Below are 18768 nucleotides of genomic sequence, written 5' to 3'. Positions count from 1 at the left end.
TAATCAGCTTTTTCATTTGCAAAGGGTGGGCACCAATCTTGGTAAGCCACCAAAAAGCCATGGATGTGCATTCTTTAAGGACATCAGACCCCACCAGGGAGAGTAATCTTACAGTTATGGTCAGTAATAGCTCAGACAGCAACATATCAATTCACACAATTGTAGTCCGACCAAGGCTTCATGGCAGACTTCTGAGAAAGTATATGTTAACCAATTAGGTAAACTGTATATGTGTATGTGGTGTATTTAGGGTCTGAATAAAGATATGACCCTGCCTTTGAAGATCATTCTTACAGAGCAGTCTCCCCAGCGAAATATTGGCAAAGACAGTAAGTAAAGGAAAAATACAAATTTAGAAACAGGTAATAGATATAATTCAAGTTTTATATGTCGTATAGTAGAAGTGATAGGAAAAATGTCAAGGAACTTTTAGTTTGTTTCTGATATGGACCATAATATTGGAAGCTAAAGAGCAGTTTTGAAATTAAAAAGCTTAAAGAAATAATTTAAGTGCTCAGTTTGCATGTTTTAGGGCTTTAGAAGACTGGTCTCTGATTTTCCCCACTTTTTCCCCAATTTGAAATGCTAATTGTCAGTCATTTGTAATAGCTCGTACTGACTAATAATCATAACAAGCTAATTGCCTTGTAGACTGAAAAAAAAAAAAAAAGTTCTCTTTTCACGTGCAGTCCAGAAAATAAAACAAGCCTCTAAATACATACAAACAGACATAAAGAGAAAACCATGAACATTTAATTCTTGACTTGTATGCTGTGATAGGCAATTAAAACTGAAATACCTAAACATCAAATAGATTTAAGAGAGTCGGCGTGAAATAGAACATTTTCAGCAGAAAAGTATATTTAAATATATTATGGGTTTAAATATATCAGGTATACTTGGAAATGGAAAATAGGTTTTACCTAAGAGTTGCTCATGGATATCGAAATAAATACCTATCATGATTAGTGTACTTAAACCAATGTGGTTCTTCATGTTTTTGTTGTTTTTAAAGGTAATCATCAGTGAGATAAATGTGTAGCATTGTAGAAGATGCGCTAATTAATGTGCTTAGAGACAAGCAGAAACATTCATCCTTTCCCAAGATTCAAGCAAAATTTTCACATTTTCTCCAATTTAAAATAATAAAAATTTCCTTCCTCTGTATATTTTCTACAAACACTCATGTTCTCTTAAGTGTTGAGGATGTAGTTTGCTTTTCCAATTTCCTAACTGACTTCTAGAAGAATAGTATTATAGAGGGTTTTAAGGATTTTACTTGAGCAACATCAAAAAATAGTTTATTTTTATATAGAAGACATTATTTAAAGAACACACACTTGTGAAGATTAAGGGAAACTTTACCTGTTTAATAAAGCAAGAATTTTGAGGTATTCCCATGTGTACAACCCAGAACACTTAAAATTTTCTAAGACACAAACCACCACCAATAAAAACAAGAGAGAGAGCTCAGCGAGGTTTAAAAAGGAAAAAAAAAAAAAAATTAATTTAATTGGTCTTTAACTTGAATCCAGACAAGTGACTGAATGGAATACAGTATAAAGCCACGTGCCCATTTTTGGAGCATCAATTGACCAGTACCAAGAAGAATGAAGAGCTTCAGTGTCTAACGTACAAATGAACTCCTGAAAGATGAATCAGTTTGTTTTCTGACTCACTTATTATCAATACTTAAAAGCCTCAAACACTGGATCATGGTTGGCTCCCAATATTCTGAAATAGTTAGAAAACTGAGGGCACAACAAACTGTGGGGTCACATTTGTGTTGTGACTGTCGTAGTCACTGAGAGTTGCAGTGAGTCCTGGCTACAGGGGTGCTCTCGTGCATGGAGGCTCATGAGCCCACTGCACTCTTATCCCTCAACTTTCTATCCTTCTTGGCTTGCACCTGACAGCTGTCGTACACCCTCCCAGATCTGCTACTGACACCCTAATCTTCTCTGTTCCCAGCACTACTGGTGGTTTGGCTAAAGATTGGGTTTGTTTTATTTACACCGTTGATACATATTCCAGTACTTTTATGTTTGACGTTTGTCAGTTTGTTGTACTATGGATAAGCAAAAGCTGGACAACGGGTAAGAAAGACAAAAGAAGAATTGATGCACTTGAATTATGGAGTTGGTGAAGAATATTGAATATACCACGCATTTCCAGAAGAACAAACAAATCTGTCTTGAAAAAGTACAGCCAGAATGCTCCTTAGAAGCAAGGATGACGAAACTTTGTCTCACCTGCTTTGGACATGTTATCGGGAGGGGCCGGTCCCTGGAGAAGGACATCATGCTGGGTAAGGTAGAGGGTCAGCAAAAAAGAGAAAGACCGTTAACAAGATGGACAGATACGGTGGCTCCAACAATGGGCTCAAACATGGCAGCGATTGTGAGGATGGCGCAGGACCGGGCAGTGTTTCATTCTGTTGTATGCAAGGTTGGTATGAGTTGGAACCAACAGGACAGCACCTAACAACAACAACAAAAATTATGTTTGACAAACATACACTTGTTTTTTGTCTTTTACTGTGCTTAAAGTATAGTTTTAAAACTATCTTTTCATGAGTTTATCTCCCCTGCTGTCCCTCACTCCCAGATTGTGAGCTCCTAGAAGGCAAGCACCTAACACGGTGTCCAGCACATTGTTGCAGGTGTCTTGTGAACTCTTGGTGAATGAACACATGGGCACTGGTAAGAAGTAGGTTGAAAAGTAGCATTGTATCCCTAACTGCCAGCACCAGAACCTGGATAGTAGGCTAGAAGATGCTCCGATGTTCGGATGAGGAAGAGATTTAAAATTGGTTTCAGCTGAAGGCAAGATTGCACTCTGTTTGACATAGATACCTCAGAATCCTAAAAGTTTCAGTAGAGTGCCACAAACACACTGTAGACAAATTGAGGTGACTTTTGACAGAAGGAGAATAATTGTTGCTTGTGGCTACTGTTTCTCCATGTAGCACTGGGAAAGAAAGGAGATAAAAGTTGAGGCCCTTGCAGAATACCAAATGTTGGGTCTGAGTCATTTGAGCGCAAGGGTAATCATTGTCAATGGATCTTTTCTTTTAAGCCCTTCATTTTAGAGTCAGAAAACACCAGAGGTATAAGAGAAAGGCTGTAATGTAGACAGCATTTATTTCCAATAATCTACAACCTTTTTTAAACCCAACTACTAAAAATAAAAATGAAGTTTAAATATCCCCTTCAGGTACTTTTTTTTTTTTTTTTTTCCAGGTACTATGTCCAGGGATATGCTGAGCTCTTAGAGACTAGCCAAGCAGGTTTTAAGAATGTAACTGAGTTTCTCTGTCACAGCCATTTTTGGCTTAAGACTCTGACTCTAAAGGAGACAAAGCTAAAGTGACATTTATTTTTTCTAAAGGAGACAGTGATTATGATTCAGACACTAAAAAAATGCCTAATTAGAAATGCCCTTGGTCAATTTGTGGCTAAATTAATATGTCTCAATGGAACAAAGTTGAGGATTCACTTTGTGGATTCACTATCTGTTACTCATTTCCCTAAGCTCTTTGGCAAAAATAATTGACTTTTCTTCCTAACAAAAATAAAGTTCCTGGAAAAACAAATTGTTAGAATAATGAGTGTAATAATTTCTGAGAGGCAAGTTATTTCCCCTGCAGATTAGACTTGGGTGGCTTTAGGATTGATGCTTTGAGCCCAGAAGTTCAGTGCTAAAGAAGTGCCGTTTTGTTAAAACGGAATACTCCCAGAAAAAGCACGAGAGTACAGAAATCACATTTACTTGATTTTACTTTTAATTGCATCTGTGTGCCTACCAAGATTTTCTGTGTATTTTTATCAACATTTTTGGTTCCCAAGAGAACTTTGTCATGAATATTTTTAATTGTACTTAAAACATGTTATTAAAGTCAGTAGAAATTTAACTGTTTTATACCCATTTACATTAACTATATTTACAGTTGATTCCAGTCTGGGGTCCTCTAAAGTTAAGCTCAAACTGGGGTTTTGTGTGCTGTGGCTTTGTTTTAAGCTTTGAAAAACCCTTGTGTATTTTAGATGGTAATTTTGTTTTCTTTACCCCTTCCTGGCCAAAGGAAATGTCAGAAACAAGGCACATGGTGCAATTCTCCCAGAAGGAGCTGGGCCAAGGAGGGAAAGAAAGCTGGTTGGGGTAAGAGGAACCACATGGTCAAGATTGAAAAATAGTTCTAGTTCTTACAGGATGAGCTGTCAGCATTTAAGACTCAAGTGTGGGTGGTGGCTGTGGATTGACATAATTTTGAAGGAGAGGTGGTAGGTGATTTGTGCCCTGCATAATACAAAGGCAGGAGTTAAGTTGAAAGAACTGAAGTGTAGAATCGGGAAGCCTGGTTTTGAGTTCTGTTCCTACCTTATACTGTCTCTGTGACCTTTGGGCAAGTCAGTTGACCTTTTTTTTGAGTTTCAATTTCCTCAATTGTGTAATGAGAATAAGACCAACTCAGTCTACTGTGAGGAGGTAAATTAGGTAATGTATGCAAAAGTGGCTTTGTAAAGTGGGATGTGCTGTTACTAGAGTAGAGCGAAGATACTGTTAGATTACCTCAAAGAGTCAACACAGTTAGCCGCCCACATTGTCTGCTTCAAATCCCTTGACCAAACGGGATGATTGGGACATAGAAAACATTGCAGTTAGGCTAATGGTCAGGCTTTCTTATCTAGTGTTTTCAAAAACAAAAATGGCACCTAATCTGTGTGTGCATGTACATTTCAGTGATGTTCATTACATTCTTCTAGTTGTGCGACCATCCTCATCCTCCTGTACCGAATTGTTCCTTCCGCGTCAACTCACTGACCCCTAAGCCGCTTGTCTGACCTTTTGAGTTGCTGTTGTCAATTTGATCCCACGTTGAGGTGTGATTCTTAATCATTATTAAGTGTGAGGCTTATTCACAGCATTTAGAGAATCAGATTTGGAGGGGATTTTATCTAATTGCACCCTCCCTTCAAGCAGCGTTATATCAAATATGAATTAGCCCTGACAGATGGTTGTTGGATCCTCTTTCTAAATTTTTTAAAGAAGGTTTCACAGTTTTCTCCTCAATTCTTTTAGTAAGTTAACAACTGTTCTGCCAAGTTCTTCCTTATAGCTGACCTAAATCTGTAGTTGTAATTTAAGCCCTTTCCTCCCACGCATGTCTTTACTGGAGATGGAGAACAGCTGGTCAGCAACCTTCTTATGATAATAACCCTTTGTATATTTAAAGGGGAGTTACTCAGTTCCACTCACTCTCCAGCTCTCCCACCCCTGAATTCATCAGCTAGTGTTCTCTGAATCATTCATGGTCATGCTGCCCATCGCCCGGCCCTCTGTATGCTGATGGAGCTGCTTTCAGGCAGCAGGATGGAGTGTGTTGTTGGTGGCCGAGAGGATGGGCAGAATCTTAGATTTCTAGTAAATTATTGGAATCATCCCTAATGGTGTTTGATGGGTGAATGACACACTTACCTCACAAATACAGAGTTTTGCAAGGATATTTATCAAAGGTTCCTGGGTGATGCAAATGGTTTGTGCTCATCTGGGAAGCCCTGGTGGCTCAGTGGTTAGGAACTATGGCTGCTAACCAAGAGGTCAGTGGTTTGAATCCACCGGGCGCTATTTGAAAACTGTGAGGCAGTTCTATTCTATCTTACAGGGTCGCAATGGGTTGGAATTGACTTGACAGCAACAGGTTTGGTTTTGATTTTTTCTGTTAAAGGTTGGCCGTTTAAACTCACCCAGCAGCACATCAGAAGAAAGACCTGGTGATCTTCCATAAAACCCTCTGGGGCAGTTCTACTCTGTAACAGATGGGGCTGCCATGAGTCAGAACTGGCTGCACGGAAGTGGGTTTTTTTGTTTAGAGCATTAGGCCTTCCCAGTGCCTTAGTTTGCTTAGCAAGACATGCTATTAAACTGCTACCTCATCTGCTGAAGTTAACATTGATTGATATCTCTGCTGTCTTGGACTTGGACTTGGAAGACATTGAATTAAAACTTGGCTGAGTGCAGTGCGCATTCAGCAGCCCAGTAACAGCGTTAAAGAGTTAACGGGCTTCCCTAGTACTCTACACTGCAATCAAGAAATAAGTGACTGAACACTGAGGAGAATCGAGCTCATGAAGCTGATCTCATGAGGTTTCAGAGTAGGTCCTGTTTTTAATCTGAATGTGTGTGCTTTTATGTCTCTACAGGCTTATTACCCGGATCTGTTTGTCTGGGTCAGTCGAGAACCATTTCCAAACGAGGAAATGGAGGGAAGGCTTCCTAAGGTAAGATCCTGAGCTACCATTTTGTTAGCACATATTTCAAATTAGAAACATTTTAGGAATCAGAGTTATTTCTTTATTTTAATATCCATTGTAGTCTGCAATGGAACCTTGGTGGTACAGTGGTTAAGAGCTTGGCTGCTAACCAAAAGGTCAGCAGTTCAAATCCACCAGCTGCTTCCTGGAAACCCTATGGGGCAGTCCTACTGTGCCCTATAGGGTCGCTATGAGATAAGAATTGACTTGACAGCAATGGGATAGTCTGTAATAATTCAGTAACCTGATACTGTGATGACTTTGAAAATAACGTATATTTTTAAAAATTGTATCTGAATGTCCTATGATTCTTAAAGTTCACGTTATCTTCGGTTCTTGACCAATAAGTCCAAGGCACATTTTCACTTAAGAATCATGGAATTAATATATTATGTATACATTTTATTGATAGTACATTTTTTCTATTCCTGGTTGGTAAACTCAAGTATGATGAACGAAGTAAAAACTATCTTAAAAGTATAAGATGAAGACATTTTTCTGCTAATATTTATGTCCAAATGTCTAATAAGATTACCTATGAAACATAACAAAGAACATAAAAAAATTGTTAAATTTCTTCTAGTATTCAGATCTAAAAACATTTCCTTTAAACATGCTTTAATTGTTCTGACATCTAAAAAGTACTGTTGCCTTAAAAAAAAAAATGTAAAATTTATATTTTGGATTTTGGCACCATTTCTGAAAAAAATATTTACCAGTTTTTACTGTAGATACCTTTGGACTTTGCCTGCTAGGGTAAATATCAATTTGACCTCAAGCAAGAGGGCTGTACTTTTTACCACTGACCTGTTGATTTTGCAATTAATAAAGAAAAATAGAGTCCATAGAAAATAAAATTTCCATTTGAAAGTTTCATAAGAAATTGGCCAATGGTGGGACCTCCCCTAGATATTACTGGTATATTTAAGAAACTATTTTATTTACACTAAATGATTTCAGTAATGCCCTATATTTACTGACAGGCAGAAGTTGAAGAGGGTGGTTCAACTGGCAGTTCGCATTCAAACAAAACAACCCTAAATCACTTTTAATCTTTCAGAGAATTTCTGAAGGTCAAGGTTGAAATCACTGGCAGGGAAGAAGGTGAACAAAATGGTCTTGGCACTGTCTGAGCTAGACTTACGCTGATCTTGTAGAGTTAGAATGGAAAGGAGCTCAAATACTGACGACTACTTACCAGGGCTTTGGTTAAAACCAGGGCTTGGAACCAGTTAGTTCTGATTCAAACCCCTGCTGAGAATTTGCGTTTCAGGTAAGTTCCTAGGAAGTGATACATGAGAATCACCTGGGGATCTTGTTAAATATGTCGATTCTGATTCAGTATATCTGGGGTGGAAATGCAAATTCTCAGCAGGGAACTTGTTTGAAATGCAAATTCTCAGCAGGGATTTGAACTGGGAATGAACTGGTTTCAAGCCCTGGTTAAAACACAGCCATGCCCCACCACCCCACTACCACTGTATTCACCGCTGTGAGGCCAACTTGGGACATAATTCCCCTGATGCAGCCAAGAGTGAGATACGATAAAGGGAAAAACAAAGTATAGCCTTGCATTAGTTCCTGCCCCATTCAGGCACCAAAGGCCCTGCCTTTGATATGGTGCCATCAAGCACAGGAGCACGGCTATGACAGTTCCTCAGTGAGATCAACGATTCCTCCCTTTCCACTTGGAAAGCTAGTCTTGTTCTTAGGCTTTGCCAACACTGACACATGCTCCAGGGGCTTGGCACAGTGGATCCAGGGATTAGGGCTTCTGTTATTTCAAGTTCTTTACTCACTCCAGGCCTTGGAAACCCTATGGGGCAGTTCTCCTCTGTCCTATAGGGTTACTGTGAGTCGGAATAAACTTGACGGCAGTGGATTTGGTTCTGGTTTTGGTATTCATCCTAGCTGCATCTCACTCTCTCCTGGCCTTGGTTTCCCGCTATCCTCTTCTTTCCCAGAACCACTCCCCTCCCCCACCCATGTATATCCTTCCCAAACCCTCCCACCTTTGGTACCCATTTCTGGTTCTGACCTCCGGGCCCACATAAAATGTGCTGGCTTTACTCGCTCCTAGAGCCCTGGTGGTGCAGTAATTAAGTGCTTGGCTGCTAACTGAAAGATTGGTGGTTCTAACTCACTAGCTGTTCCGTAGGAGAAAGATGTGGCAATCTGCTTCTGTAAAGATTTACAGCCTTGGAAACCCTATGGGACAGTTCTGTTCTGTCCTATAGGGTCACTATAAGTCACAATTGACTCCAAAGCATTGGGTTTTGGTATTGGTTTTGGATATTAACTCTGTTCTCTAAACACGTGAATAGTATTTTAAGCATAATATATTTGTCCTTTTTCCAGCAGTTTCCTTCTGGAAAAGTCGTGTTTGCATAATTGTAAGAAAAATTACCGTGACTTACTTGATCAAAAACACATATTTAGTAACAATCATAGTGGTTATGAGCTACGGCTGCTAGTCAAAAGGTCAGCAGTTTAAATCCACCAGGAGCTCTTTGGAAACTCTGTGGAAACTCTATGGGGCAGTTCTGCTCTGCCCTGTAGGGTCGCTATGAGTAGGAATTGACTCGACAGCAACGGGTTTTTTTTTTTAGGTTATCATCAGGGAGGGCCATTCAACCTAGTATACACTAGCTGTAGTGACATGCAGGCAAACCAGCCTGTGGGAGTGGCTGGACACATCTGCCTTTCCCCTCCCCCTCAGCCATCTAGACAATTCGAGTTCCCCAGCCTGGTTAAAAAAAAAAAAAAGTTGCCTTCTAGTCGATCTCAACTCTTGGCGACCCCATGTGAGTCAGTAGAACTGCCCTATAGGGTTTTCTTGGCTGTAATCTTTATGAAAGAAGATTGACCAGCCTTTTCTTCCACAGTGCCGCTGGGTGGCTTCGAACTGCCAACGTCTAGGTTAGTAGACAAGCACAAAGCATTTGTTCCACTCAGAGTCCTCAGTCTGATAAAACAAAAAACCCAAACCCAGTGCCGCTGAGTTGATTCCGACTCATAGCGACCCTATAGGACAGAGTAGAACTGCCCCATAGAGTTTCCAAGGAGCGCCTGGCGAATTCAAACAGCTGACCTCTTGGTTAGCAGCCATAGCACTTAACCACTACGCCGCCAGGCTTTCCCCTCAGTCTGATAGGGGCCATTATCTGCTGCGTGATAGAGGAAAATATGACTGTTTTTGCCTGTATTCTTCTAAGGCTGACTTCTGGAGAAATAAGATGCCTCTGTGTCCCTTCTTCAAAGTACCTCCTTCCCTTGTTACAGAAGCCAAAGATTCTTTTAATGGGGGCAGAAAGACTTTCATCCTTTTTTTTTTTTTTTAAAGATGAGTGCTGAGTTCAGGAGAGGATTGAACATAAAACACTCCAGCAATGGCTGGGCTCCAAAGGGAGGATGCAGAGAACTTTACCTGTCCAGGAGCTCCTCTGCCCGCAGGCGTGTTGGATTATGTGCCCTCTGGGTGCTTCCTTCAGTAGCTCGCCTCCCTGCAAGGCGTAGCGCCTTGCCTGGCCTTTGTCCTTTGACTTGGGTGCCTCCCATACAGTAAACTAATTAAGGGTAGGATGGACAGGGACTGTTTTTGTTTCTGTTTTTATTTATATAGCCTCAAAATCTAATAGAGTGCTAAAGCCATAGTAGGCACTCAGGACATGAATAATAAATAAATAAATGCCATGAATATTTTGGGGCTTCAAAAGAGTGGGGACGAAAAGCAAAAATAGTCAATTCATGTCTGAAATAATCACCTTCATGGTTTTTTTTCTGGAAGTTTTGGTCTTTTTTACCAGTACTAGTTGCCATTGAGTCAACCCTGACTCGTGGTGACTGCATGCATGTCAGAGTAGACCTGTGTTCCACAGGGTTTTCAATGGCTGATTTTTTGGAAATAGATTGCCAGACCTTCTTCCAAGGCACCTGTGGGTGAACTCAAACTTCCAACCTTTTGGTTAGCAGCCAAGCACATAAACCATTTGCACCACACAGGAACACCCCCTGAATGCATACCCCAAATTACACAAATCTCACCCAGCTCTTTATTTCATTTTGTTGTGTATTTTTCATGGAGATAAAAGATTAGTGAGACTGAGACTTCTGTGTAGAGAGACTAATGTTCTGTGCATTCAGTTTTGAAAAGGTAAGTCTGAATTGAAGTAGACAGCTTTAAGGACAGCCATGGAAAGGGTATGGTTGTTGAGTGAAGTAACTTTTATAAACTTTCACTTTCCCCTCCTGGCCCATGACAATTAAATATAAGAGTGAAATTAACAGCTATTGAACTCTTCATTTATGTAAAACCTAAGTTTGTCACATCATGAACCATGCTCACTGCTTGATTGGGAAACAAAAGCACTATTTTAAAGCCATTAGTATTACAGTGGATTTCTTTTTGTCATCTTGAGATTGCATGCCAAAATTTCAAGACTGTACTTATTTTCGCAGCTGAAAGGAACTGCCCAGTATAATACTTTTGGGAAATTCACCTGTATCCTTTAGTGTGTCTGTAGGTGTCTGTGTGCCCATGTGTCTATGTGTGTCCGTGGTGAATTTCTTAGTTTGTGATTTCTGGTTTGGTCTCACTGGTATGTAATTATATCAAACTCCCTCTAATTCATTTTAAGATTGGAGCATTGAACTATAAAGGTAGTAGATTTTATATATGCCCTAAAAATGTGTGTCCTCAAAGGCTGGGTTTTTTTTTTTTTTTCTTCAAATACAAAATTTAGGTACACCACGTGTTTAATATGGAAAATCTATACAGTAAATAAGACTTCTTAAAGTTGATTGTCTGTTGCATTTAGTTCATCCTGGGGCTGTTGAAAATGTTTATTTGGTTTCAAGTTGTTTGGAAGTTTCCTGACTTCCGAATTATTAAAAAAAATCAAATGCAGTAATTTACAGATCACAAAGCAAGAATATGACTTTAATCCAAGGACTTATTTTCAGTCAAATTGGCTTATTAAAACTGTCCTGTTAAAACATGTGACCTGAGCAAAAAAAAAAAAAACTTTTAAAACCGTAATTAGTATTCCCCCCCCCCCCGCAAAAACTCTAGTTTATTATTGGTTTAGCTAAAAGAGAGACTTGTCAAATCTTCATCATTTGCCTGTCTGAAAGGGGCATTCAAATGTATTTGTGGCAAATTAAGATGTTTCTCTTACATTGCATGGGCAAATGAGCTTCACTGTCCTTTCCTCTTGCCTTTTGGTTATGATGGGGAGCGCCCCTCCACAGCAGGTGTCTATAGCAGCAGCCTGAGGTTGAATGCTTGATGGGTCATTAGTCTTATTGTCACACAAAAACCCCACTCATCAGGTGGTGAGGAGAGTCTTAGAATAGTCTATTCATACTAGTTGGAAACCCTGGTGGCATAGTGGTTAAGTGCTATGGCTGCTAACCAAGGGTGGGCAGTTCGAATCCACCAGGCATTTTCCTTGGAAATTCTATGGGGCAGTTCCACTCTGTCCTGTAGGGTCACTGTGAGTCACTATGAGTTGGAATCAACTTGATGGCAATGGGTTTTTTTGGTTTGGAGCCCTGGTGGCACAGTGATTAAGAGTTTGGCTGCTAACCAAAAGGTCAGCAGTTCAAATCCACCAGCTGCTCCTTGGAAACCCTATGGGGCAGTTCTGCTCTGTCCTATGAGTTGGAAACGAGGGCAGCAGGTTTGGTTCTGGTTTTGGTATTCATCCTAGCTGCATCTCACTCTCTTCTGGCCTTGGTTGCCCACCGTCCTTTTCTTTCCCACAACCACTGCCCCGCCTGCATGTATACCCCTCCTAAACCCTCCCACCTTTGGCACCCAATTCTGGTTCTGACCTCAGGGCCCATGTGGAATGTGCCAGTTGCATATAGAATAAACCATACATAAAAAAGATTTCTGCAAGTTGTGATTTTTTAAAAATATTTTTTATTGTATATTAGAACACATATTATTACCCCCCTCTACCATTCTTATTGAGCTCTCTCAGGAAAAGAATTTATCTAGTAACACTCCTATTAGCACCTCTCAGCCAGGCTGACGTTGGGCACTATCTTATACTAGAAATTACTGTCAGAAAGCTGACTCTGGGGAATGCCGCCTCAGACATGACTGGCACCACCATCAGAGTAGCGCTTCATTCTCCTGAAGCAAAGGAGGCTAGTTTCTAATTACTTCATGCCCCCACAGATCTAATATTTACATTCAGGTAAACTGTGTTTAATATGTAAACTCTGTGTGCCAAACATCAGGAGTTCAAGGATAAAAAGCAGGGGGGAGAAGCAAAGTTTTAAAAAATGGTTTCAGAAGCATGTTAACTTTTTTAATCTCTTTTGTGTGTGTGTTTGTCTTTGTGTATGGCCCTGCCTACTTCTCAGGGAAGACTTCCTGTCCCAAAGGAAGTGAATCGCAAGAAGGGCAATGAGACTGCGGCTGCCTCCCTGACTCCAGTTGGCGGCGATGAACTCTGTCCCCCAAGAATCAGTTACCTCTTCTCTTTTTAATCGTAACACCTCCATTTGTATTACATATGGTGTATGGGTATTGATGAGATCATGGTATCATATATGGGATTTTTTTATGTGTAAATCATCAAGTATAAGAAGAAACTATGGGACTCTGAGCCTTGCTTTAGAGAATTTACAGTGGACAAATAGGTATCATCAAACCAGTTTTTAATCATTCTGACTCAAGTGAAAACGCTCAGAATTTCACACTGTGAATCCACGTTTACAACCCTTACAGGTGGGCCTTCAGGCCTGGTTCGCTACAACAATGTCTTCCACAACTCAAACTCCCACTGCTCTCCCATAACCGGTCCACTCCTGCCTTTTCACTCACACAGCTCCCGACTGCTTCTGGCAGAGGCTGAGAGTCCCCCTAATTTTTTTTTTTTTTTTTTCATTTAGATGTAACAAGCCTAGTAGTTTATGTTCATCAATTGTCTGTATATCTCTATATTTTATCCATGTACTCTTTTGATGTATAGAAGTAGTTTGAAACTCATTGTTTCCTTGTGGTAAGTGACCGAGATGCTGCCACAGGACCTGAGACACTGATGAATGGTGCTATTTTGGACTTTCAACATGCTCCTTGGCGAGGTAGCTCTGATGGAGTTATTTTTTATTTCCATATTCTAAGAAGGTGTTGGTACTTTGTTTCCCTGAATGTTGTTCTCTAGACTGGATTGACTTGTTTTCCTTGTGTCTTCAGTGTGGCTTTCTTCTTCAGTGTTGTCGGTTGAGTAAATGCTACCAGAGAGTGAAAGAGATTGATGTCTCATGGGTTAGCACTCATAAACGTGCAATCGCTGTAGCGGGAGCAATCACAAAACCGTAATTTATTTACCAAATCTCCTTCTTTCTGTAGCCTCGCCTGCCTAACTTAGAGAAAGAAAAGCAATAATTTTACAGGCATTTTTAGGTGTCTCTTTGGGTTCTTTTTGTCTGACAGGATATTTGAAAAAGGGGCAAACTCTTTTTGAAAAATAATTTCTGGAAAAAAAATTTTAAAAATTGGCATTTTCATAGGAATATGGAAATTATACCTTTCCCAAAAATTGGAAAAACAACTTTACAAAATTAAAAAAAAAAAAAAAAGGCAGAGCACTCTTTTGGCAATCTTGAAAAGCAAAGCGTAGAGTTTGTATTTTTGTCCTTGCTCCCAATGAAATGGATAAACAAAAATAAAATTAGAAAATACCATCAACTCATGGAATGTTGTGGTGTTAGCCAGTCTGAAAGCCCACCTTAATTTTTATATAACTGTCTCTTAGCTCTTCCTTTGACAGGGCAGGCCTGGTTCTGAACTGTCCGCTTCTGACTGTTAACACCGATGATGCATGCACTGCGCTTCTTCCTTGGTTCTCTCCTCCCTCCCCCGTTGGACTGAGTTTCCTGTGCATTTCGCCCCACCCTCCTTTGTTAGACTAGGTATACCAGCTGTGTAAATAGAGCGAGAAAACAGTATTCTGCATCTGTGGCATTTATGTAGAGTTGCAGTTGTGTACTGCTGAAAATGCAGGCTTTTGTAACAATGTGATCTTTACTGATGCACTCACAACAAGTACCCAATGTATTTTAGCTATTTTAGTAGGATTTGTTCAATAAATATGCAAGCTGTAAGGTAACTGTCCGACTTGGCTCATCATTGAAGAGATTTACTTTTGAATGCCTTCATGGATTCATGCTCATTGTGTGTTCCCAGAGCCCCAAGTGTGAGGCCAGTAAACCCAGGGGCAAATATAAAAGAATCAGCTCTGCCTTTCATGCGTGTTCCCTTCTTCGGGTTTTATAAAATTAGAGGTTAGGCAGTGGCTCATTAGGGCAGCATTTGCAGAGCTGCCTCTGGGCACAAAGGAGAGTTAGACCAAGGCCTTTTATTTCTACGCTTTTTCTGCCTTTCAGGACACACCCACACACCTCAAAACTTACTTTCTCACTCCCTGCCAGTAAGGCCTACTTTGTTATATTCATCACGCACACCAAAAAGATACCAGACCTCACTTCTTCATAAAATATTTGTACTTTTACACAGACAAAAGGATTAAACTTGGAAGAGGATCAAAGTTCTAGGTAGAGTTAGAGTCATTAATACCTAACTCATAATGTGTCCAGCTACCTGGAACCTAGCAGATGATAAGAGGGGCTTGGCATCGCTAGAACCCGAAGGCCTGAAATCAGACAGTACCGGGTTGCGTACTCCCTATGTGAGAAATACATGCTGGTCTCTCCTCATCCATTATGGGAGTGAAACCTTAACTTGGGCTACACATGAGTGGCTAAATTGCCTACTTGGGTTCAAAATTTGGCTGAGCAGTGACTAAAGAACAGACCTCTGAGTTAAAAGCCAAATAGCGTTGTCCCCAGACTGGGGGACAGCCCCTGGAGAGGGCAGATCAGATGCTGTCCAAGAAATCTTGGGTCTTGACGTGTGTGCCAGGGGAGACTTTTTAATTTGGGGGTTACTGAGTTTAATTTGAAATTAATGCACATCTCAGATTTTTGTTGTTTCCTATTCACCCTCAATGTTTACCCTTATTAAGAGAAAGAAGCCTTAGGGTACAACTGAATCCCAGCTGCCTGCCAGATATCAGAATTCATTCAGCCTGAAGGGAAACCCTTAAAAATGGAGATTTCACCATTTCTTTTGGTAATCCCAACCAAAGGTTAATAAGGAATTGTAAAGAATGCCCAGTCTGGATGTAAGGAGAGTCCTCCTTAAATTTAATTGTCTTTCATGGTACAAACAATCCCGCTTTCCTCACTCAGCAGGCACCTGTCACCTGTATGGTCACTGCACTTGTGAGGGGTTACATCCTGCCTTTTTGCCTTACTAAACCAGGAACAGAGAAAAGTGATGAGGCCAAGCCAAGGGGGTGGTGTGGCCTGGGCTGCTTTATGCCGAGTAGTTACCTATTATATAAAAAAAATTACTGCTAAATGTTGCATCTTAAAAAAACAAACTGTTCTTATTTCACAGATTCTGTTGGTCAGGAATTTAGGACCAGCATGGCTTAGTGGTTATTGTTATGGCTCTCATGAGGTTGCAGCCAAGATGTCAGTGGGGTTGAAGTCACGTGAAGGTTTGGCTAGGGCAGGAAGATCTACTCCCAAGATGATTCATTCCCATGGCTGTTGGCATGGGTCTTTCCGTAGGGCCACTTGAGTATACGCGTGACCTCCAGCTTCCCTCAGGGTGAGTAATTCAAGAGAGAGGTAGGAGAAAGTCACACTGCCTTTTATGACCTATTCTCAGAAATCATCACCATCTGTCACATTCTAGTTATTAGAAGCAAGTCACTTTACTATGTACAATTTATACTGAAGGGGAGAAAATTAAGCTGTACCTCTTGAAGGGAGGAGTATAAAAGAATCTATGGACGTATTTTAAAACCACCACTCCATCTGAGGTTACAGAGCTCAGGGAATTGCAGGCCAGGGGCTGAAAGTGAGAAAGGTTGAAGTAGAATCGTAGCTTCTTTTATTAAAAAGGTTTTTACAGCCCTTGGAGCTCCAAATCCTGGAGGTGTTTGAGGAGAGAGAGCATCTGGGAGCCACAATACTGGGGTTGCATAGCTTCCATTTACTAATCAAAGTTCTTTTAGCCTCAAGAGAAATATTTAGAGAATGTTTTTGGAAGCTATAAAACCTGAAAGCCGGAGTAAATGTCTGAAGTTCCATCCAACTCTGTGGACTCTTGGGTTAGCTGATTTCAACTGTCTCAACCTCCATGAAGCTTGGCTATTAGATGATTGATCCTGCACTTCACTTTAAACCTGCAGAACTTACATGCAAGAATCAGCTATGTACTTGTTAAAGATTAGTAACTAGCAGTTAGCTGGCGTCAGAGCCAAAAAAAAAAAAAAAAAAAAACTTGCTGTCAACTCTATTCTGACTCAGTGGAGACCCTATAGGACAGAGTATATGACCCCGTAGGGTTTCCAAGGAGAGGCTGGTAGATGTGAACTGCTGACCTTTTGGATAGCAGCTATGGCTCTCAACCACTGTACCACTAGGGCTGTGGAGTCAGAACAGGAGACTCAATTTTTGATTAAGGGCTACTTTGTTCTCACTCCAGAGGCAAAAATATCATGTTGCCTTTGGGCAGAAATTGCTAACCAACAACCATGGACCAGATATAACCTGCAGACTTGCATTGTTTTGCCTACAGTGTGTTTTAGAAAAATGTTGATTTAATTGCCAACACTGACAAATTGGAGGACTTCACATGAAAATCCAGGTTTCCCGTTCCCTTGAGAAATAGGTCTATCAACAGTGGGCTTTGAGCTGAATAGCAGCCTCCACACTTGGATGAAGCATGCACCCTCCACAACACAATTCTCACCACCTCCTATTTTCTTATACCCTCTCTATTTCACTTATTTACATCACCTGCTTGCCTCTGTTAGGAATTTGCAGCACTCATCGTCTGGTTTCAGGGAATTGTAGTATGTTTATTTCCACCAGCAAAGGGCCAGGGGACCTTTCGAGATCTTTTTGTTTGAGAGCTGGAGTACATAAGCCAGACTGAAAACAGAGGCTCCTCATTGCTGATCCCAAAGCAGGGGCTGCTGCAGTTCCATCTGCACCCTTTTGGGCCCTCTTTTGAACTCTTTGGTTGTCCACCCACAATACCTAAGATCCCCATGGTCAAAAATTGGATCAGGTTTGGCAGTATGGGTGAGTGTGATAGACTCACGATTTTCAAGCTGGGGTATCTGCACCTAAGGGTATAGGAAGACTTTCCAAGGAGCACATGCTCATGGATGGCTTTAAGGAATTAATTTCCAGATCCTCTATATTCTTTCTTAGAATAGATCTCCCGAGAATGAGTCTACATTCATAATAGTCCTTTCCCCACATTATAAAATAAATACATAGGTCCCACCCATCCATCCCAAATCCTGATATGACGCATCACCCTGGGATGTAAAAACCTCAGGTGTAGCAAACAAAGGGGGAAAAAAAAAAAGATTAGTCACAAATTACCATAGAGTTTTGGGTTTATCCTTATTATATACATTAAGGTTATTATGATGTTAGGAAACGTAGAAATTAGGTGATTGGGCTCGTATATAGATGTTCAGAATTCTGATATATGGTAAAGTGGAGTGACGGACATAATGACAATTTCTGTTAAATGCTTTTTTCTCTTACATCTCCTGACTGTTGTCAAAGAATGCTTTGTTCTAGAAGGAGAGTCTTGAGAGAGTGAAGCAAAGAGAACATCAGTAGGAAACACCAAATACCAAAAATGTTTTTTTCATGTAACTGTAATTATTTTCTGCTATTCTCAATACTAACTTCTAGGATGTATTTTAACTGGGAAGAACTGCAACTTGGAACAGCTAAAGCACTATAGGTTTGTGATGCTGATTAATTTAAATGTAACTGGAATGCCTTTTGGAAATATCAGATTTTTCAAGATACAATGGATAAAACCCAAGGATAAAAATTTTCACGTGAGTTCTTTGGGATTTGAAGTGCATTAGTTAATAAAGTTGTCTAAACCTATTTTATCAAACCATAACATGGAATATTTATTTCAGTTGTGGTCATTCCTCATCACATTATAAAATGCTTAACACATTTTTCATAGTAGCAACAAAATTATGAGCTGTCAGACTGATTAGATCTTAGCAGCATAGAGCCTTTTTTAATACTTTATTCTTACTTATTTCCTAAAACCATTCAGTAGTTGCACACAAATTTACTAGAGATATGCCATGCCTTTTATTATTGTTCTTATTTCATGGGAGAAAGAGTATATTGATTGTCTTACTTACCTAGTGCTGCTGTAACACAAATACCACAAGTGGGTGGCTTTAAAAAACAAATTTATTTTGTGACAGTTCTGAAGGCCAGAAGTCCAAATTTGAGTGTTAGCTGTGTGAATTCCTTTCTTGTTGGTTGACCTGGATGTTCCTTGGTTCCTTGCTATTCCTTGGCATTTCTT

The 18768-nt window shown here is 40.2% G+C and overlaps 1 protein-coding gene across 3 annotated transcripts in view; it reads left to right on the top strand.

The window, feature by feature from the left end:
• Positions 1 to 18272, top strand: part of NREP (neuronal regeneration related protein) — a 38026-nt gene extending 19754 nt beyond the window's left edge. For all 3 annotated transcript variants that reach the window (XM_049872137.1, XM_049872123.1, XM_049872129.1), the window contains exons 4-5: positions 6204 to 6281; positions 12690 to 18272. In XM_049872137.1, coding sequence (XP_049728094.1) covers positions 6204 to 6281; positions 12690 to 12815 — 204 coding nt within the window. In that variant the 3' untranslated portion in view covers positions 12816 to 18272. The remainder of the gene's footprint in view (positions 1 to 6203; positions 6282 to 12689) is intronic.
• Positions 18273 to 18768: the final 496 nt, after the last annotated feature.

This window comes from Elephas maximus, chromosome 2 (genome assembly GCF_024166365.1).
Source record: "Elephas maximus indicus isolate mEleMax1 chromosome 2, mEleMax1 primary haplotype, whole genome shotgun sequence".
NCBI classification, from domain to species: Eukaryota; Metazoa; Chordata; class Mammalia; order Proboscidea; family Elephantidae; genus Elephas; species Elephas maximus.
The sequence above is the reverse complement of the archived record's forward strand: the minus strand, read 5'-3'. Positions and strand labels throughout refer to the sequence as shown.